Here is a 20,523-nt window from a genome sequence, read left to right on the forward strand (position 1 = left end):
TTAAAGGGTGCCTATAGACCTGACTGTTTCATGCTATATGTGGGGTGGTTAAACCTTAAACTGAACCAGAAGCTGAAGTTATTTACATAAAACAGCAGTTTGCTTGACACACACAGTATCTTGTAAAAACAACGAGGAGTACTTGTGGCACCTTAGAGACTAACAAATTTATTTGGGCATAAGCTTTCGTGGGCTAAAACCCTCTTCAGATGCATGAAGTGGAAAATACAGTAGGACTAACATGGCTCCCAGTGACAGGTTTCAGTAGGATTGGAGTTTTAATAGGTCTGCTGACTGATGAATGTTTTGTAGGAGATGGGGAGAAGAAAAGCACTGTTGCTTGTTTGGTTTTGTTTTATTTTTGGGGTGGTGGTTGTTTTTTTGTTTTTTACATTGTGCTTTTAATTGATTTCAGGATACCCAGAGTCTGGGATAGATGATGATTTAAGTTGTCTTTTGCGAGGGGAGGAAAGAGAGGGAGTGTTTATAGAAAAAACTCTACAAACAAAAACTGTAATTAAGTAGTATTTAGGATCTAATCTGAATGGTTGCTGCAAAGGAATATCATGCCTCACTAAACTTTAGAATGCTTTGAACTTGTCAGTAACTAGCTGATACCCCAAAAATGGATGACATTATTTATTTAGACTCTCAAATGGACTGATCTTTGACCAAGTTCCTCCATATCAGATTACTAAAAGAAACACAGTGGTCATAGGGTCAAAAGCAAAATATTGTCAGGGATCAAAAATTGGCTAGGAAACAGAAAACAAATAAATGGTCCATTGCCATCATGGCAGAAAGTAGTGGTGCAGTGCCACATGATTCTATTCTAGGACCAGTGTAGCTTAATATATTTATCAGTGATCGGGGGAAAAAGGACTGAGCAGTGAGATGGTAAAATGTGCAGATGACACAAAATTATGTAGGTTATGCAAGTCTACAGAGGACTGTAAGGAACTTCAGAAAGACCTAACCAAGCTAGGTGAATGGGCAACATGATGGCATGGCAAATGAAACTCAATGTTGATAATGTAAAGTAGTGTGCATGGGAAGGAAAAATTTGAACTACTCATACACCTTACTGGGTTCTAAATGAGCTTTACCAACTCAGGAAAAGGACCTGGGCAACACTGTGGACAGCTCAAGGAAGACCTCTGCTCATTGTACAGCTGTGGTTTAAAAAAAAAGGCAAACAAAACGGTAGGTTATGTAAGGATAGGGATGGAGGATAATACAGAAGATACATCATTGCATAAATTGTAATATATGGCATTGCATAAATTGTTGCTGAGATTATAAAATAATTTAAAAATTCCTCTAAAAAATTATCTCTATATATGTGTATATGGAACAGGCAAATGAACAACTTCCTTGGGAGCATTTCCTAGCAAATGCCATTCTTTCCTGTGATAAAGTCATGTCAGCTACATTATCATTTTCCTGTGGATGCTCTGGATCTCTTATATTGATTGGATGGTCATGATGTAGTTGGCAGTTTAAAGAAATTGATTTGTCTACATGTAGAATAGGTAAGCATTGAATTTTGGCAGTTGATGTATTAAACTAAAAATACAAAGCACAATATCCTCCTTTCTCTACTAGTATTAGGCAACTTATTCTCCTTAGCCCTGGTCTACACTATGAGTGTAGGTCGAATTTAGCAGTGTTAAATCAATTTAACCCTGGACCCATCCACACGACTAAGCCATTTTTGTTGACTTTAAAGGGCTCTTTCAATCGATTTCTGTACTCCTCCCCGACAAGGGGATTAGCGCTGAAATTGACATCGCCGGGTCGAATTTGGGGTAGTGTGGACGTAATTTGACGGTATTGGCCTCCGGGAGCTATCCCAGAGTGCTCCATTGTGACTGCTCTGGACAGCACTCTCAACTCAGATGCACTAGCCAGGTAGACAGGAAAACCCCCCGGGAACTTTTGAATTTCATTTCCTGTTTGGCCAGCGTGGTGAGCTGATCAGCACGGGTGACCATGCAGTCCCAGAATCACAAAAGAGCTCCAGCATGGACCGGATGGGAGGTACTGGATCTGATCGCTGTTTGGGGAGACGAATCCGTGCTATCAGAACTCCGTTCCAAAAGACGAAATGCCAAAATATTTGAAAAAAATCTCTAAGGGCATGATGGACAGGGGCTACAACAGGGACCTGCAGCAGCCGTGTGAAAATTAAGGAGCTCAGGCAAGCCTGCCAAAGAGGCAAACGGCCGCTCTGGGTCAGAGCCCCAGACATGCCGCTTCTACGATGAGCTGCATGCAATTCTAGGGGGGGCGGCCCACCACTACCCCACCCCTGTCCATGGACACCTGCAAGGGGGGAGTCTCACACAACATGGATGAGTATTTTGGGAATGAGGAAGATTAGGAGATGGAGGAGGAGAATAGCGCACAGCATGCAAGCAGAGAAACTGTCAGGAACTGTTTATCACCGTGGAGCCAATACCCTCCCAACCACGGACCATGAAGCCGGAGAAGGCACCTCTGGTGAGTGTACCTTTGTAAATTTAATGCATGATTTAAAAGCAAGTGTGTTTAATGATTAATTTGCTCTGAAGACTTGGGATGCATTCGCGGCCAGTACAGCCCCTCCTTTTAAATGGCCAACCCAACAGGTGCTTGGTATGGGAAAGGAGGGCGCTGCTGTTTGAAACCATTCCCACATATTCTGAAGGTTGAAGAAGCCGAAAGACTGTGGCTTACCATGGCTGCCTGCAAGCTGAATTCTGTTGCCCGGCCCTGCGTGTGTGATCTCTCTCACCAAACCGGCAGGCCCTCAATATAAGAGGCAAAATGCGACCTTGTACCGAAAGCACATGTGCTATGTAATGTTAACAGCTTGGTTCACCGTGAAAGAGTCTACCCATTGTTCTCTAAAATGTGTTTTGTTTTGTTTTTTAAATACTACTCTCCCCTTTTTTTCCTCCCACAGCTGCAAATGTTTCAACGCTCCCCCTGTCATCTCCATCCCAGAGGCTAGTGCAGATAAGAAGGTGAAAAAAACGCACTTGTGATGAAATGTTCTCTGAGCTCATGCAGTCTTCCCGCACTGAAAGAGCTCAGCAGAATGCGTGGAGGCAAACAATGTCAGAGTCCAGGAAAGCAGAAGATGAACGTGAGGACAGGAGGGACGAGCAAGATGAGAGGTGATGGGAGCAAGAAGATAGGTGGCAGCAGCGCGATGAGAGGAGAAAGGATGCAATGCTGAGGCTACTGGGTGATCAAACCGATATGCTCCTGTGTTTCATGGAGCTGCAGGAAATGCAGCAGGAGCACAGACCGTCACTGCAGCCCCTGTGTAACCGCCTGCCCTCCTCCCCAAGTTCCATAGCCTCCTCACCCAGACGTCCAAGAACGCGGGGGGGCTCTGGCCACCCAACCACTCCACCCCAGAGGACTACCCAAGCAGCAGAAGGCTGGCATTCAATAAGCTTTGAAGTGCAGTGTGGCCTTGTCCTTTCCTCCTACCCTCATCCCCCACCCCCACCCGGTGCTTCCCTCTTCACCCACCCCTCCTGGGCTACCTTAGCAGTTATCCCCCTATTTGTGTGATGAATTAATAAAGAATGTGTGATTTTTGAATCAATAATGACTTTATTGCCTCTGGAAGAGGTGATCGAAGTGGGAAGGGCAGTTGGCTTACAGGGAAGTAGAGTGAACCAAGGGGGTGGTTTTCATCAAGGAGAAACAAACAGAACTGTCACACTGTAGCCTGGCCAGTCATGAAACTGGTTTTCAAAGCTTCTCTGATGCGCAGCGTGCCCTGCTACACTCTTCTAATCACCCTGCGTGTAATCAGTGGTCAGGCAATTTGCCTCAACCTCCCACCCCACCATAAACGTCTCCCCCTGACTCTCACAGATATTGTGGAGCACACAGCAAGTGGCAATAACAATTGGAATATTGGTTTAGCTGAGGTCTAACCGAGTCAGTAAATTGCGCCAGCGTGCTTTTAAACGTCCAAATGCACATTCTACCACCATTCTGCACTTGCTCAGCCTATAGTTGAACAGCTCCTAACTACTGTCCAGGCTGCCTGTGTATGGCTTCATGAGCCATGGCATTAAAGGGTAAGCTGTGTCCCCAAGGATAACTATAGGCATTTCAACGTCCCCAACAGTTATTTTCTGGTCTGGGAAGTAAGTCCCTTCCTGCAGCTGTTCAGACAGACCAGAGTTCCTGAAGATGCGAGCGTCATGTACCTTTCCCAGCCATCCCACATTAATGTCGGTGAAACGTCCCTTGTGATCCACCAGTGCTTGCAGCACCATTGAAAAGTACTCCTTGCAGTTTATGTAGTGGCTGCCAAGGTGGTCCGGTCCCAAGATAGGGATATGCATTCCGTCTGTCGCCCCACCACAGTTAGGGAATCCCACTGCAGCAAAGTCATCCACTATGAGCTGCACATTTCCCTGAGTCACTACCCTTGATAGCAATAGCTCAGTGATTGTGTTGGCTACTTGGATCACAGCAACCACCACAGTAGATTTACCCATCCAAATTGATTACCGACTGACCGGTAGATGTCTGGCGTTGCAAGCTTCCAGAGGGCTGTCGCCACTCACTTCTCAACTGTGAGGGCTGCTCTCATCTTGGTATTCTTGCGCTTCAGGGCAGGGGAAAGCAAGTCACAAAGTGCCCTTACGCATGCGAAAGTTTCGCAGCCACTGGGAATCATCCCAGACCCGCAACACTATGCGGTCCCACCTGTCTGTGCTTGTTTGCCTGACCCAGAATCGGCGTTCCACAACATGAACCTGCCCCATTACCACCATGATGTCCAAATTGCCAGGGCCCATGCTTGGAGGGAAGTCTGTGTCCATGTCCTCATCGCTATCGTGATCGCGCTGTCATCACCGCCTTGCCTGCTTTTGCAGTTTCTGGTTCTGCACATAATGTGCTAGGTGGTTACAATGCTCACAACAGTAGCGGTGAGCTGAGCGGGCTCCATGCTTGCCGTGGTATGGCATCTGAAGGAGAGCAGGAAAGCAGCGTTGCAGCGGAATCGGAGGATGACGACGGATGCCATGAGAATTTATACCGAACGACGAGAGGACCTGCGAGGTGGATTCATGGCACCAAGAGAGCAGAGTTGCAGCGGAAGCGGTGGAGGATGACGGTTGGCACCGCACACATTTCCCGAGGACCCGGGAGCCCACGACAGACAACATGGAGAAATTTGCTGTCGAGGCAATATCAGCAGAGCAGAGTTGCAGCGGATGCGGTGTATGATAATAGTTTGCAGTCCTACTGCACCGTCTACTGCCAGCAGCACCCAGGACACAACAGCGGCGGTGTCAGTGAGCTGAGCTGAGCGGGCTGTACGCTTGCTGTGGTGTGGCGTCTGAATGAGAGCAGAAAGCAGAGTTGCAGTGGAAGCAGTGTATGACGATGGTTTGCAGTCCTATTGCACCGTCTGCTGCCAGCAGCATCCAGGAAGCACCCAGGACACAACAGCGGCGGTGTTGGTGAGCTGACTGCATGTTTGCCGTGGTATGGCGTCTGCACGGAAAAAAGGTGCGAAATGATTGTCTGCCGTTGCTTTCACGGAGGGAGGGACGACTGACGACATGTACCCAAAACCACCCGCGACAATGTTTTTTGCCCCATCAGGCACTGTGAGCTTAACCCACAATTCCAATGGGCGGCGGAGACTGCGGGAACTGTGGGATAGCTACCCACCATGCACTGCTCTGTAAGTCAATGCTAGCCCGGTAGTGAGGACACACTCCACCGACTTAATGCGCTTAATGTGGACATACGCAGTTGACTGTATACAATTGATTTCTAAAAATTGACTTCTATAAAATCGACCTAATTTCATAGTGTAGACATATCCTTAGACTAAGTTATCAAGCACACAATTGTTAATGGTTTTTAGGAAGAGTTGTTGCTCACAATTAAAGTTGAATTTGGGCCTTAGTCTATTTGGTATGTATAAAAAAATGCAAAGTTTTTTATTAATGTTATTTTACAGGTAGCTTCTGTGCTAAGTTACTAGTATTTCATGTATTTTAAAATGATTCCCTTTCCAGACTTCTTTCAAGTAAAGGAAGATTGCACAATTTTAGGGGAGAGGTTTTATTGTGTCTTCTTTCAGCTACCAATCCAAATAAACTAGACTGTAAACTAGATTGGTATCTTAAATAAACTCCAATAAATTTCCCATCTAGAAGTGAGCAGTTCATTTTGTTTCACTTCTCTTGCTTTTTTTCATTTCACCCTGCCCTCTCTTATTTCTGTCCTTTGCTTTCACCCCCTCAGATCTGTGCATCTTTTTCCTTCCCAGATCCCCTTGTAGGGCCCAATTATGCAAACAGGTAAGCAGGTGCATAACTTTGCTCATATAAGTATTCTCATTGGCCTCGTGGGAACTGACTTCAGTGTGGCTCTATGCAGAGGTGTGACTGTATTAGCTTGCAGTATTGGGTCCTGAAAGACCGATAAAATCAATAAGTATATTGTTGACAGATGTAAAATATTACTCCCTAAATTTCCAAAACTCTCTTTTTAGAAAGATGAGCAGAGCACAAAGGTGCTATGGTTTCATTCTATGAGGGAATACGAGCAACAAACTTTCCTCTGACTGCTGTTTGGACATAAATATATATCCTCTGAAGCAGTTAGTTGACTGGCCAACTGAAAAATGCCAGCATTATAATGATGAAAGTTCTGTTTCACCTTATGCAGTTATTAATTCTATAATTAGTAGTTAGGGCCCCACATGTCATTGCTCAAAACTTGAAGTAATCATGCCCGAGTTGCCAGAACAAAAAAATATCCAGTGCAATTTTTATTCTTGTCCATTATCAGATTGGAACAGAGACCTGTTTATTTAAATAATATATTCATTTCATGCTGTGTGTGAAAGGGTGTACAAGCACTTTGGGGGTCACTGAAAAGAACTCACTTGGGCTATAACCATCCGCATTTCCCCTCATTGTCTACATCAGGGTCGGCAACCTTTCAGAAGTGGTGTGCCGAGTCTTCATTTATTCACTCTAATTTAAAATTTCACGTGCCGGTAATACATTTTAACGTTTTTAGAAGGTCTCTCTCTATAAGTCTATAAACTATTGTTGTATGTAAAGTAAACAAGTTTTTTAAAATGTTTAAGAAGCTTCATTTAAAATTAACTTAAAATGCAGATCTTATAAGTTTAGTGCAGTGGTTTTTAACCTGGGGTGCACGCACCCCCTGGGACAGGGCCGGTGTAAGGATATTTTGCGTCCTAGGCGAAACTTCCACCTTGCGCCCCCTTCCCCCCCCGCCCCCCCCCCCCTGCACATCGGTTCATTGAGAGGCAAATCCCAACAAGCCTTTATAGACCCCAGGGGCCAGCTGTGCCCAGGGGCTGCTCCCCAGACCAGGTTCCCCCCTCCCCGCCCCCTGAACTCCCCTGGAGGGTGCACAGCCCCCCCATGAGCCCTCCCCACCCCACCCCGGTGGCCCCCCACCCCGAGTCCACTCACTGGCTTTGCCGGGCTTGGGCTGCTGCAGCAGCTCGGCAGGGAGGAGCCGCCTTCCGGAGGCACCGGAGAGTCAGAGCGTCCCGCTTGTGGCAGCAGTGAGCCCCAGCCATGGAGTAGCCGGTGTGGTGCAGGGGGGCAGCAGCCCTGCGAAGGTGGCGGCGCCGCTAGCGGGGAGCAGCCGCCCTCCAGCCCTTCCTGCCCAGGCTGCGTCCTGGCGCCTCCCCCCAGGGGCTCCTGCAGGTTGCAGTGGATGTATGCGGGCGCCAGCCCCCATGCGCCCCCACAGCTCCCCCCTCGCCTAGGGTTACCATATTTCAACAATCAAAAAAGAGGGGAGAGCCCTGCCCTAGCCCTGCCCCATCCATTCCCTCCCACTTCGTACCCCGACTGCCCCTGTCAGAACCCCCAACCCTCCCCCGCCCATTGTCCCCTGACTGCCCCCTCCTAGGACCTCTGCCCCAACTGCCCCCCAGAACCTCACCCCCTACCTAAGGCTCCCTGTTCCTTGTCCCGTGACTGCCCCGACCCTTATCCACACTCCCGCCCCCTGACAGGACCCCCAGAACTCCCAACCTATCCAGCCCTCCCCCTGCTCCCTGACTGCCTCCCAGGACTCCCCTTACCATGCCCATGCCAGTCAGATGCTGGCTCCACGTGGAGGCAAAACACGCCGCCGGGCTGCCACGTGCACAGCCCCTCCCCCGCAGAGTGTGGAGGCAGCGGGGGGGGAGGGGGGGAGCTCCAGGAGGGACCGCGCCGGTGGCTCTCACTCCCGGGAGCCGCAGAATTCAAGCGCGGTGAGGGGGGAACTGGAGGGTGCGCCTGCCTGGGCTGTGGCCCGGTGCCCCCTGGGGGGCTCCTGCAGCAGATGCATGCGGGCGGCAGTCCCCGTGCACCCCCCGGCTCCGCCCTCGCCACACTTGGGCTCTGCTGCTCCCGGGAGTGTGAGCCACCGCCCCTCCTGCAGCAGGCTCAGCGCCCAGCGGATCACACTCCCGGGAGCCTCAGAGCCCGAGCGCGGTGAGAGGGGAGCCAGGGGGCGTGCCTGCCGCCAGTCTGGGGTTCCGGCCGCCAGCCCCGCTCAGCCCCCTGCCGGCCTGGGGCTCCTTTCACTCAGCCGGCAGCGGGCTGAGCGGGGTCAGCGGCCGGGATCCCGGCTGGCAGCCGCGTGCCAGGCAAAATCGTCTCGGCACGTGTGCCGTAGGTTGCTGACTCCTGGTCTACATTGTCTCTCTGGGTCCACTGTTCCCAGCAAATATGCGGTTTTGATAATGAATTCTGAAATTCAATTGGATTCTTCCCAGGTCTTTTGTGAGTTCCTTTCTATCTAACTGGTCTGGGACAGAAGGAAGGCAGCTGGGTAGCTCATCTAGTCAGGTCAGCTGATCTTACCTACAAATAAACTTGTAAGGTAACTGGAAAGGAAGGGGGGGATTCCCTCCCCCCCCTCTTTTGTGTGGAAGTTGTTGGAGAGTCAATGTGGAGAAGTAGCGAGTGTAAAAGAAGCTGTTGGATCTAGGGCTTAATTTTGGTTTACTCTTTTTTTTTTATTATTTACTTATAGAGTATGCATAACTGTATTATGGAGAGCTATAGCTTGTGATTCAGGGTTGTGATATTGAATTTGAGTTATTGGGGGATGAGGAGGAAATAAACCATGTTTGTGGGGGTTTGTCCACTTATACAGAGATGGTTTACCGGTACAGTAACTCCTCACTTAACGTTGTAGTTATGTTCCTGAAAAATGCGACTTTAAGCAAAACGATGTTAAGTGATATACTGTGTGTGTGTGTGTGTGTGTGTGTGTATATATATATATATATATATATATACACAAAGTTTTAAACAAACAATTTAATACTGGTACACAGTGATGATGATTGTGAAGCTTGGTTGAGGTGGAGGAGTCAGAGGGTGGGATATTTCCTAGGGAATGCCTTACTGCTAAATGATGAACTAGCAATTGGCTGAGCCCTCAAGGGTTAACTCTCACTCTACAAGGCAGCAGGAATGGAGAGAGAGGAGACCGCATCACAGACGGAGAGAGAGACACACACCGTGTGTGTGTGAGAGAGATGCGCATTTCCCCTTTAAGTACGCTGCCTTGTTAATTAGATCAGCTTGCTGAGACCACAGCTGCTGCCAGCAAGCTCCCTCCATCCTGAGCCCTGTCATGTGTCCCCCCCTGCTTTATGAAAGATGGGTAAGCGGGGTGCAGGAGCAGGGGGGAGGGGGACACCCTGACATTAGCCCCCCTCTTTCTCCCCTCCACCCCGCACAGCAAGCAGGAGTCTCGGGGAACAGCTCCAAGGCAGAGGGCAGGAGCAGCACATTGCAGTGATGGGGAGGGACAGCTGCAATTGCTAGCCTGCTGGGCAGCTGCTGCACAGGGAACTTAGGGGAGCGGGGAGCTGATGGGGGGGGGGGGCTGCCAGTCCACCCTGGTTCCAAGCCCCCACAAACTAGCTGCAATGGGCTGCTCTTCTTGTAAGCAGTGGACAAAGCAGGTGGCTGCCAAACGGGAGCATTGCACAACTTTAAACAAGCATGTTCCCTAAGTGATCAGCAACATAACAACGTTAACCGGGACGACTTTAAGTGAGGAGTTACTGTATCTTCAACTGTCCTTCGAGCCTTCCCCACCCACCAGGGTCCTGCTTTGCACACGCATAAGGGTCTGCTGTTTGGATCCAATTCTAGGATTGGGGAATGTATTGCTAACAAAAAGGTGGTTAACTGACATTTCTAGCAGAAGTGTAGGAAAACAGTATCCTGTTGAAATAGATTAGAATTAACCTCACTAGAGGTATATGAATTTTACAAGATGTCCCCCTCAAAACTCACCTGCATATTTTTATTTTTTATGAAAATCATAAATTACATACTTTGATACAGAGTAATTCATATCTTTACAAATGTTGATATAAGGACATGCAGGTTGGGTATGCTTCAAAAATAATTTTTCCTCCTATACCTGCATGCAGCCAAGTAGCAGGCTGATTATATGAAGAAAATTCTTTCTGAAGGTCCCTGTTCTGCGAAAGTGGTGCACTTGCTTAACTTTGTGAATATCCCTGCTGAGTACACACTGTGTGTGTAAAGGTGTGTGTGTGTGTGTGTGTGTCTTTATAGGGTCAGGACTTTGGAGACTGATAGTTACTTGACCCTCATCACCACAGTATCCTTTATAAGTGTGGTGGGTTATTTTTCTGTAAGATCAAAGTTTGCATTTTTTTTTTTTTTTAATCCTAGATAAAGAGACAAACTATGAAAGTTGAGAATAGAGCTAGGTGGGAAAAAAAAACTGTACACATTTTTTTCAGCAAAAAATACAGATTTGGCAAGCCTTTCACATTTTTGAAATATCTTTGTTGCAATACTGATTTTCTTTGTTTTTATTTTAAAAAGGCTCAGTCAAATCAAAGCTTTTTCATTTTTCGTCAAACAATGTTTCCTTTAACCCAAAACTTTATTTTTAAGTGCCAGTGAACCAAAACCAAACAAACAAAACTGTTGTTCACACAATTCTAGTTGAGAGAGATGACTATTCAATTTATTCTTGAAAGAAAGGAAGAGAGGCAGGTGACCTTCTCTCCATTCCTTTCCCCTTTATTGAGTATACCTAAGAAATATGTAAAGGGTGCACTTTTTTTTCCTATTCTTTCCCTGTTCTTTTTCTCTATTCCTCTCTCCATTGGCAATCACTCAGCTTGATAAAATCTCACTCACCTCACTGTGGTATCTGACCTGCTATCAGATAAATAAAGAAATAAAGCACACTTCGGTTTCAATCACGCTCCTATTATTCCTGAATAACAATCTACATAAAGTGTTTCTTGGTGTGTAATAGATTGAATAACCCAGATAAGAGAGAGGTACTGAACTAACTTTCAAAAGTTGTACCCAAGAGGTATATAAGCAACTCATCTCTTCATAAAGAGCCAGCAAAACTAAAAAAAGGTGAATTAGAGATATGCATTTTGCCTTTTGTAAGAAGGAAAACACAGAATTGTTGCAATTCCAAACAGAAAAAAATTCCATTTGAAGTAATCCAGTTTATATGATAGAGAAGGTAACTATGAATAGGTTATAGGTGGTTTCATACACATTTATAAAGTTAATCTGTCAGCTATTTTAGATGGGACAGGAGACTTTAACAGGGTCCTATACCTGGAGGTGGTGGTCCTAAGCTGCTAAGGTGTAGGATGATCAGATGTCCTGTTTTTAAAGGTACAGTCCTGGTTTTTTGGGACTTTTTCTTACATAGGCACCTATTACCCCCACCTCCTTTCCTGTTTTTTCAGTTGCTATCTGGTAACCCTACTAAGGTGGCTATAAGCCACCTCAGAATTCTGTTTACACAAGGGAAATGCCCCCAGTGGCTTTCTTTCTGGCTGCCTTGCATAGTCAGAGGCACAAAGTGGGATTAAGGATTTGGCCCTTTGACTTCCAAAGGGAAGAGCAGAATGATAAAAATAGTGTAGACTACTGTCTGCAATTTGATGAAAACTCAACTGGTTGTACAGATTTCCTTTTATTTGTACAACATGTGGTCCATAAAATTTTTGTGAGAAAAGCAGTGCTGGTAGAATTGCAATGGAAAGTTAGAACACAACATCTTGTAGTTCTCTACTACAGAATTATTGGCAGATAAATGTTATAACATTTATTATTGGAATAAGAAATATGAACTCCTCACCATCCACCCTCCCACCTGCCGCTCGCCTCCCTATTCACCTGCTCACCCCACTTGCCCTCCTGCCTCACCTTCCTGTCCTCCTCCTCACAATTTTATCGAAGCGCAGGGTCCCCCAAAGCATGGGGCCCGGGGCGGTTGCCCCGATTCACCATACCCAAAGGACAGCTCTGGGGGTGGGGAGAGGGAAATCAGTCTTGCCAACTCCTGCAGTATTTGGTGTAGTTTCTTAGAGCCCCTGATCCTGAAATTGCTTGAATGTTTCACTTCTTGATTACCTGCTTGTTGTTGAAAGAAATGAATGTCTCTTGTGGTAACTGTTGCAGAGAAAAGCTGGACACTGTGACCTAAGTGCATCTTAAAGGCTCAAAAACAGTAACTAAGTTAAAATAACCCAATCGGTATTGGGGGAAAAGAAAAAAAAGCCATTCGATTATTTTAAGGCCACTCTGATGAGTTGTGGGATGGACCCGCCTCGTGATTATGGAACACTCAGGCGTGGCAATACTGTGGGGCATAAATAGCTTTTGGAAATAAGGGCAGGACCTCAATGATTCGCACAGGTACTGCTACTGCTATAACTTCCCCCCACCACAGCAGTTTGTTTGTGCGTGAGGAGGGCAGCCTCCTGAGGGCAGATGATCAGACTCTGAGAGGGTAGTGAGGCACAGTAAGTGTGAGGGTCACATAGAGGAGGGTCTCCTCCACCCCCCCCCCCCTACACTTCGTGGCCATCTTTAATATGGGCAGAAAGATCGCTGTAAGACAACCCATTTAACACGGTGCATTGGGTGTGGGTTTTAAAGGTGGGTGACAGTTTACGTGAGGGTGTGTCTGCCCACAGTAAAGATGGCGGATAGACGGAGCGAGCATGGCATTCCAGGTCCGGTAACTGCCTGGTCTCGTGCGCCTCAGAGGGCCAGGGCGCGAGCCCTCAACTTGCTCACGGCCGATGGACGAGTCTCGCTCCCCCTCGCCTCAGTCTCTTCTTCTCGCAGGGGTGACGCCCCGGCTCCGTGTCAGCCAATCGCTGCGGGTGTGTGTGTGTGTGGGCGGGGCTGCCGGCTGGGTGAGCGGCCAAGCTGCACAGGGCTGCTCAGTGGAGATAGAGGGAGCTGAAGAGAGGAGCTAAGTGGCGGCCGCGCTGCTGCTGCGGGGGTGCTGTGTGCGGCCGCTGCTGCGAGTGGGGACTCCTCCTTCCAGGAGGGTGCGGAGGGAACCATGCCAGTTCTCAGGTAGTGCATAGGCGTTGATGTTGCTGTGGCTCGCCCCCCTAGCGCGGCCCCTAGGGCAACGGGCTGCTGTCTGAGGCGTGCATTGACTTACTGCCTCTGCCTAGACTTGGGGATGGCTCTGTTTCATTGCCTCCCCCATGATCGTGGGCTTGGGGTGGCTCAGTTCCCCATTCCCTTCCCTCGGGTTCTGGGTGGGAACGGCTCTATTTTACCATCCTTTCCCCCCGTCTCTCCATAACCAGTTCATTTGCTGTTTGACATCCCTTCCACTGGGAACTCCCCCCCCCCCCCCCCCCAACTTTAACTATGTAAGTGCTGTCTTTAAATCAGATGGCAATTATCCGTATGTAGCAAAAAATATACCAGTATTATGGATGCTTATTATTTATGTGGCACCATGAGTGTGCTGGATGGTTTACAGACAAGTACTCTGCCCTGAGGTACTCCCTTGTCTATTACACTCCCACCTATGATTTAACAGGGTTTGGTTGAAACAAAATTAAAAGCCTATCCAACATAAAAGCGAACTACATGCCTCTTTACATCCTGGTGCTCTCCTTCTCTTGGACACTAGCTGGCAAAGTAAAGTGGTTTTTAGTCTGAAATTGCTCTAAATCTTCGCAGCATTTAATAATGTGTTGCACTAACATGGGGGCATCTGGGTTGAAATGGAAGTCTCAGATTAGGATGTGTGGAGGGATCTATCTGTCGTTGGCCTGCTATGATAAGCGTTTCCAGGAAAATCGTTTGGGAGTATGTTGACTTTAAAGTGATGGACTATTGAACTGCTGTAATGGGGGGCAAATGTGGGGTGATATGAAATTGATGAAGGATAAGAAGTAGATGCATATATTTGTGACAGTTTTAAAATCAGACTTGGTGTATAATGTTGGCAGGACTCCGCTTTAAAGTTTGATTTGGAGCTAAGCCTTTTTTTCCTCCATGCTACACATTTAATTGTGGGGAAAGAGCAACTATAGTAATATGGCAGTAACTTGCATAATCTTGCAGTAATGGATGAACGTTATGATCGAGTCTTAATATTTGCTACATTTTTAAGCTCAGTTTAGATCAATCCCAAACGCCAAGGAGGATAAAGTTAATTAAGACCCTCAACACTCAGGGTGGTCCTGAAGCATTATTATGTCAGGGTCACAGACGGGTAATAACTACAGTGACTAGATTTAAAATCTATAGCTTAACATGCAGTAGTGTGAATTTTTTTTTTGTAAAATTTAGTTTTTTCTTAAAGACCCTCCTCTTTTAAATGGACTTGTACTGTGAAGTGAACTGGTGACCTTTATCATATATGGGACTGATCAGTGTATATATATATACTGATCAGTCCCATAGTTCCTGAAGAGTTGTCTAAAGTTACAGTCTCTGAGTTTAATTATCATTCAAAGGTGGCTCTCCCATCCTCCCACCCCCATGTGCAGTATATCAGATGTCACCCTGTCTCCAGTTTAGGAGTATAGACCAGGGACTCTTTCACAACATGATGCTATTCAGCTGCCAGGTTATGTTGAGCTAATGGTAGAACAGTGTTCATCAGTTTGACAGACCTAGTTCCTACTGACCTTGGCTTTAAGGTGCTTGGAATCTAAAATAAATTACGTCTTTCAGAGGATTGTGAAATGTGTATTGAAGATACTGCATTAACCCTGTACGTAAACATGCAATGTCTTAGCCAAATGTTAACTTCATTTCTTTAAAGCCCCATTCAGCAAAGCATATGAATAGCCCTTTGATTTCAGTGGGGCTACTTGCACTTAAGCACATGCCTAACTTTAAGCATGCTTTACTTAATAGAGATGTAATTGAAATAGCCTTTCAACTTTATAGAATTATGGAGTACTAGCACCATAGGTGCTGGAACTAATGGACTGGAGATGCTGCTGCACCCCCTGGCTTGAAGTGGTTTCCATCATATACAGGGTTTATAGTTCAGTTCAATGGCTCTCAGCACCCCCACTATATAAATTGTTCCAGCACCCCTAACTAGCACTGAAGTGCCTCTGGTCTCAGATTAATTACAGTGAAGGATAAATGATCTTTGTGTTGCAGAAGTAATTGCGCTGTGAACAGAACTGTATTGGTCAAAAGCTTTCGGCAGTTGCTAGCAAGATTTTAAAAGGGTTTCTGTGAATGAATATGCACAGCTGTTTTATTACATCTTGAAACCCTGTCCTAACTGAACTATGTGTTCAAGTCTGTCTCTATATAGTGGCTTGTTTGGCTTTGCTTTTGAGAGCAGGTCTTACATGTCTAAGTGTTATAGAAATGTTAAACACCCCTTTTTTTCATGAAATATGCTACCTCTTCCTAAACTTAAGACTGGGTGTATAAAATGGTTTAATAACCAACTTGTAGTATAACTTTGGCTCCACACAGGAAAAGGCCAAACCGTGTTGTAAGTATTCTGACACTTTTATTTTTGGGAGAGAAAAAGTGGGTGAAGTAATACTTCTATTGGACCAACTTTTGGTGAAAAAGAGAAGCTTTTGAACTCTGTCGAGCTTTTCTTCAGGTCTGTTCTGTAGAGCTCAAAAGCTTGTCTCTTTCACTAAGATAATTTGGTTCTATGAAAGGTATTACCACACCCACCTTGGCTCTCTCATATCCTGGAACTAACATCGCTACAACAACACTACAAACATTAGTTTTCTTGTAAAGCTATCTGGACACTGAAAAGTGAGGGTCCATCTACCCAGGAAAACTTACTATCTTATACATACTTTATAATAACCAACAAAGCTGTTTTTGTAGACTTATAAAACAATTATCAATTGATAGTAAAATAAGTCATTTGCTGATATTGTCTAGACAATGTAGTAAGGTATCAAGTATCAGAGGGGTAGCCGTGTTAGTCTGAATCTGTAAAAAGCAACAGAGGGTCCTGTGGCACCTTTAAGACTAACAGAAGTATTGGGAGCATAAGCTTTCGTGGGTAAGAACCTCACTTCTTCAGAGGCAAGAAGTGAGGTTCTTACCCACGAAAGCTTATGCTCCCAATACTTCTGTTAGTATTAAAGGTGCCACAGGACCCTCTGTTGCTTTTTGTAGTAAGGTAGAACCTCAGAGTTGCCAACACCTTGGGAATCGAGGTTGTTCGTAACTCTGAAATGTTTGTATCTCTGAACAAAATGTTCTTTCAAAAGTTTACAATTGAACATTGACTTAATAGCACTTTGAAACTTTACTATGTGGAAGAAAAATGCTGCTTTCCCTTTTTTTTAGTACTTTACATTTAACACAGTACTGTATTTGCTTTTTTTTTTTTTTTTTAAATATATAGCTGCTGCTGCGTGATTACATACTTGGGTTCCAAATGAAGTGTGTGGTTGACTGGTTAGTTTGTAACTCTGTTCTACTGTATTGCTAATGAGCAACTCAGATTGCTGCTTGGATTTGACTTTTCCAAATGTCATAACTGCTGAAAAAATAATCCAATGTGTATTTTTCAAATATTTCTTTAAGCAAGAAATATTTCTTTAAGCACTTTATAAAGACTGAAGTTTTTTTTCCCCACCTGTATGTTATTTGACACTGATACACTTCCATTACCGTTTTGATGTCACTCTTCCACAGTGCTATTATGCTAAAGTGCAGATAGATGTGTGAGAAGATGAAATACTTCTATTAAAATCAGTGCTCTCCAAATCTTTCTGAACAAGTCTCTCATATTTCAAACTTGTAAGTAACAGCCAGGCAAGGCATATTAGTTTTTTCTTTGTTTTCTCAACTTTGTGAATAGAGAGTTTACCTCTGTTTGCTGTAACTTTGAACCTGAGACTAGAGGGTGTTCCTCTGGGGCTCTTTGAATCTGAGTACTCTGTAAAGTTATTTTCCATCCTGATTTTACAGAGATGATTTTTACCTTTCTTTCTTTAATTAAAAACCTTCTTTTTAAGAACCTGATTGATTTTTCCTTGTTTTAAGATCCAAGGGGATTGGATCTGGACTCACCAGGAATTGGTGGGGGGGGAAAAGGGGGGGAATGATTAATTTCTCCTTGTTTTAAGATCCAAGGGGTTTGGATCAGTGTTCACCAGGAAATTGGTGGAGGAGCCTCTCAAGGCTACCCAGGGAGGGAAAGGTTTTTTGGGGGGAAGACAGAGTTTCCCAAATAACTCATAAATCATTTGGGTGGTGGCAGCAAAAGCAGATCTAAGCTGATAGTTAAGCTTAGAGGTTTTCATTCAGTCCCCACATCTGTACCCTAAAGTTCAGAGTGGGGAAGGAACCTTAACACTCAATGAAGAGGAACAGTGAAGATGGTTAAATAAATAAAAGAAGATTATTCCTAGTAAATATTTAGACTTCAAAGGAAAAAAATTGTGGAGAACACACATCCTTGATTCACCAGTCTGCACCTTCTATTTCTTATCTTATCCAACCTTTAACTTTTCCTCCTTGAGTCTAAATAATTGATAACCAAGATGTGAAATTGACCAGTCCAGTTTTGCTGTCCAACATGACTAACAAGCAAAAAGTAAACAGGATATAGGTCATATTTAAGAGTTTTTTTACTGCTTTTAAGGTGGTGGTAATAACACTGGTCAGAGTTTAATGCTTTTCTTTACGCTGTCCCTATTTAACTCTTGTCTGACTTCACTAGTAAGCTTTCATTTTATATCTGTACAATATGGCCTACAGAATCTTGTTTTATTGTACATAAGTCATGTCTGCACTACAGAGTTAAGTCAACTAAAGTTATGCCGACGATCATAAACTGCTGTAATTACATCGCTTGTACACTTTCACACAACGCTCCTTCTGTTGGCAGAGCACGTCCACGGTTGGTGCTCTAGCACCAACATAGAGTAGTATGCTGTGGGTAGCTATCCCGCTGTGCAAATCGCCACCTTCTTCTGCTAGGAGTTATGAGAATGGATTGCAGTGCATCATGGGGGCAGGATTACTGCTGTATGATGCAGTTTTCTCTTGTCCCATAATTCCAAGGGCTTCCAATTGTGTTTCGTGTGATATTTCAACTGCCCCTATAAACTTTGCGCCTGTCATCTCTCCCTGAAAGCCTGGATCCTGCAAGGCTCTCTAGTCTTGTGATAAGTGGTATGAACGTAATGCGGCTGATGTTGCAGTATTTAATGAGCTGCGAATCTGAACAGGAAACCATGGTGCATGCCCTGCTGTGTACCATGGAAAGAAACAATTCAAGATTGATGTTGGCATTCATGGAGCAGCTGCACATGGTTGCTACTGGGCTCGGGAGAAAAAGCATCGAGTGGTGAGATCGGCTTGTGATGCAGGCATGGGATGACAAGCAGTGGCTGCAGAACTTTTGTATGCACAAAGCCACCTTCCTTGAACTCTGTGTGGAACATGCCCCCCACCCTATGGTGCAAGGACACCAAAAAGAGAGCTGCCCTAATGGTGGAAAAGTATGTGGCGATAGCTCTGTGGAAGCTGGCAACTCCAGACTGCTATCAGTCAGTTGCGAATCAGTTTGGAATTGGGAAGTCCACCGTGGGGGTTGTGATGATGCAAAGTGTGTAGGGCCATGAATCACCTCCTGGTATGAAGGACTGTGGGTACACTTCCAGTCTTTTGTTGATGAAACCTGACTTTTGTTGACAAAACTGTGGAAATAGAGAAGTTGCAACAAGTAGCTACTATGCCTCACACTGCACAATACAAAAGTCAATAGTATGACAATAAAGAATGGGGGGACAATTCTGGAACACAAATAGGAGCCAGTAAAAGGTTGAATATACAAAAGAATTATATAAAGAAGTTTTCAAGCCTGATTTTCAAACATGTCAAAGCATGAACTTCTGCTGTCTTTGTTAGACTCCTGGCTAAGGACAGTAGAAATCCAGTCCTGGAAAACCCACAAAAATAAGCAGATTATTTTGTGATCTATGGATTCTGAAGTTTGCATGTTGAGAAAGGCCCGAACAACACTAGTCTGTCTGCTTGAAAAGGTATTTGGAGAAATTGAAGTCTTAGCAATGCTGTCCTATTTGTGCTGTATAGAAACAGTTAAGGACTTTCCTTGTGTCAGCAATGGAGTGTGAATTTTAAAACCTAGTTTTGACCATTTAAATTCTAACACTTTAAACCAAATTTAGTGCTAACAACATTCAGCTGAAGTAATTGAAAATGAAATATAGGTGTCTAATCTAAGAGTCAATGCAGAGCTCTTGTAGCTTACTTGCCAAAATAGAAAGCTAATGTTCATCTACCTCAGGGCTTGTCTACACTGGCACTTTACAGCGCTGCAACTGTCTCATTCATGGGTGTGAAAAAACACACCCCTGAGCGCTGCAAGTTTCAGCGCTATACCATGCCAGTATAGACAGTGCACCAGCACTGGGAGCTGCGCCCCTTGTAGAGGTGTTTTTTTTTTTTTTTTAAGAGCTCAACATTGAGCTGTGCCACAACTACACAAGCAACGCACTTTAAAGTTGCCAGTGCAGACGTGCCCTTACTCAGGTTAGATTTAAGATACTAATGTCACTATTTAAGGAGCTATGGTATCTAAACACTTCGCAATTTCTGTCTTCACTCCTTATGTAGTTCTCAGCAGACCACTGTGGATGCTAACCGACAAGATACGCAAAGTCTCATGTGGTATTTGAAAATGAAGTGCCAAATGCTGTTCTGTTGTAACTGCCTCTTTATGGAACAACTAAATTGAAGACAGTAGAAACAGTATTGGTTCTAAATGTTTCAGTTGGCATTGCTGAACCTACTCTTGCTGGTGTCAGCTATCTCAATTTTTTTAAATTGTCATGTTAGGTGTGCCCCGTGGCAAAGTAGCCTTTATAATATTGATGGGTTGATACTACCAATGGCATTAAACCATAGTAACCTATGCCAAAGGTTTGCGCTCCCTAAAGGCTTCCATATCAGCATTAGGAAGGTCAGAAGAGCTATTAGGCTATGTCTACACTTGCAGAGTTTTTTGCGCTGTCAGTTTCACCGGTGATAATGAACGGGTGAAAGAAAAGCGCTGGCTTGCGTACTCACTTCCACAGGTGTCAGATCATGTTCACATTTGCAGCACTTCCATCGCAGCTGAGAGCAACTATCCCACAGTGCAGCTCTCTCCATTTTGACAATAGGTCTTGTGGGAAGG

General features: G+C 45.2%; 1 protein-coding gene across 2 annotated transcripts in view; it reads left to right on the forward strand.

The window, feature by feature from the left end:
• The window catches only part of ADK (adenosine kinase), a 552,513-nt gene that overhangs the window by 12,059 nt on the left and 519,931 nt on the right, over positions 1–20,523 (forward strand). The window contains exon 1 of one of the 2 annotated variants that reach the window (XM_005278747.5): positions 13,024–13,418. The exons of the other annotated variant lie outside the window; for it this stretch is intronic. Coding sequence (XP_005278804.1) covers positions 13,405–13,418 — 14 coding nt within the window. The 5' untranslated portion in view covers positions 13,024–13,404. Of the gene's footprint in view, positions 1–13,023; positions 13,419–20,523 lie in introns of those variants that run through there. 2 annotated transcript variants of the gene reach the window in all.

Source organism: Chrysemys picta, chromosome 7 (genome assembly GCF_011386835.1).
Source record: "Chrysemys picta bellii isolate R12L10 chromosome 7, ASM1138683v2, whole genome shotgun sequence".
Lineage (NCBI taxonomy): Eukaryota > Metazoa > Chordata > Testudines > Emydidae > Chrysemys > Chrysemys picta.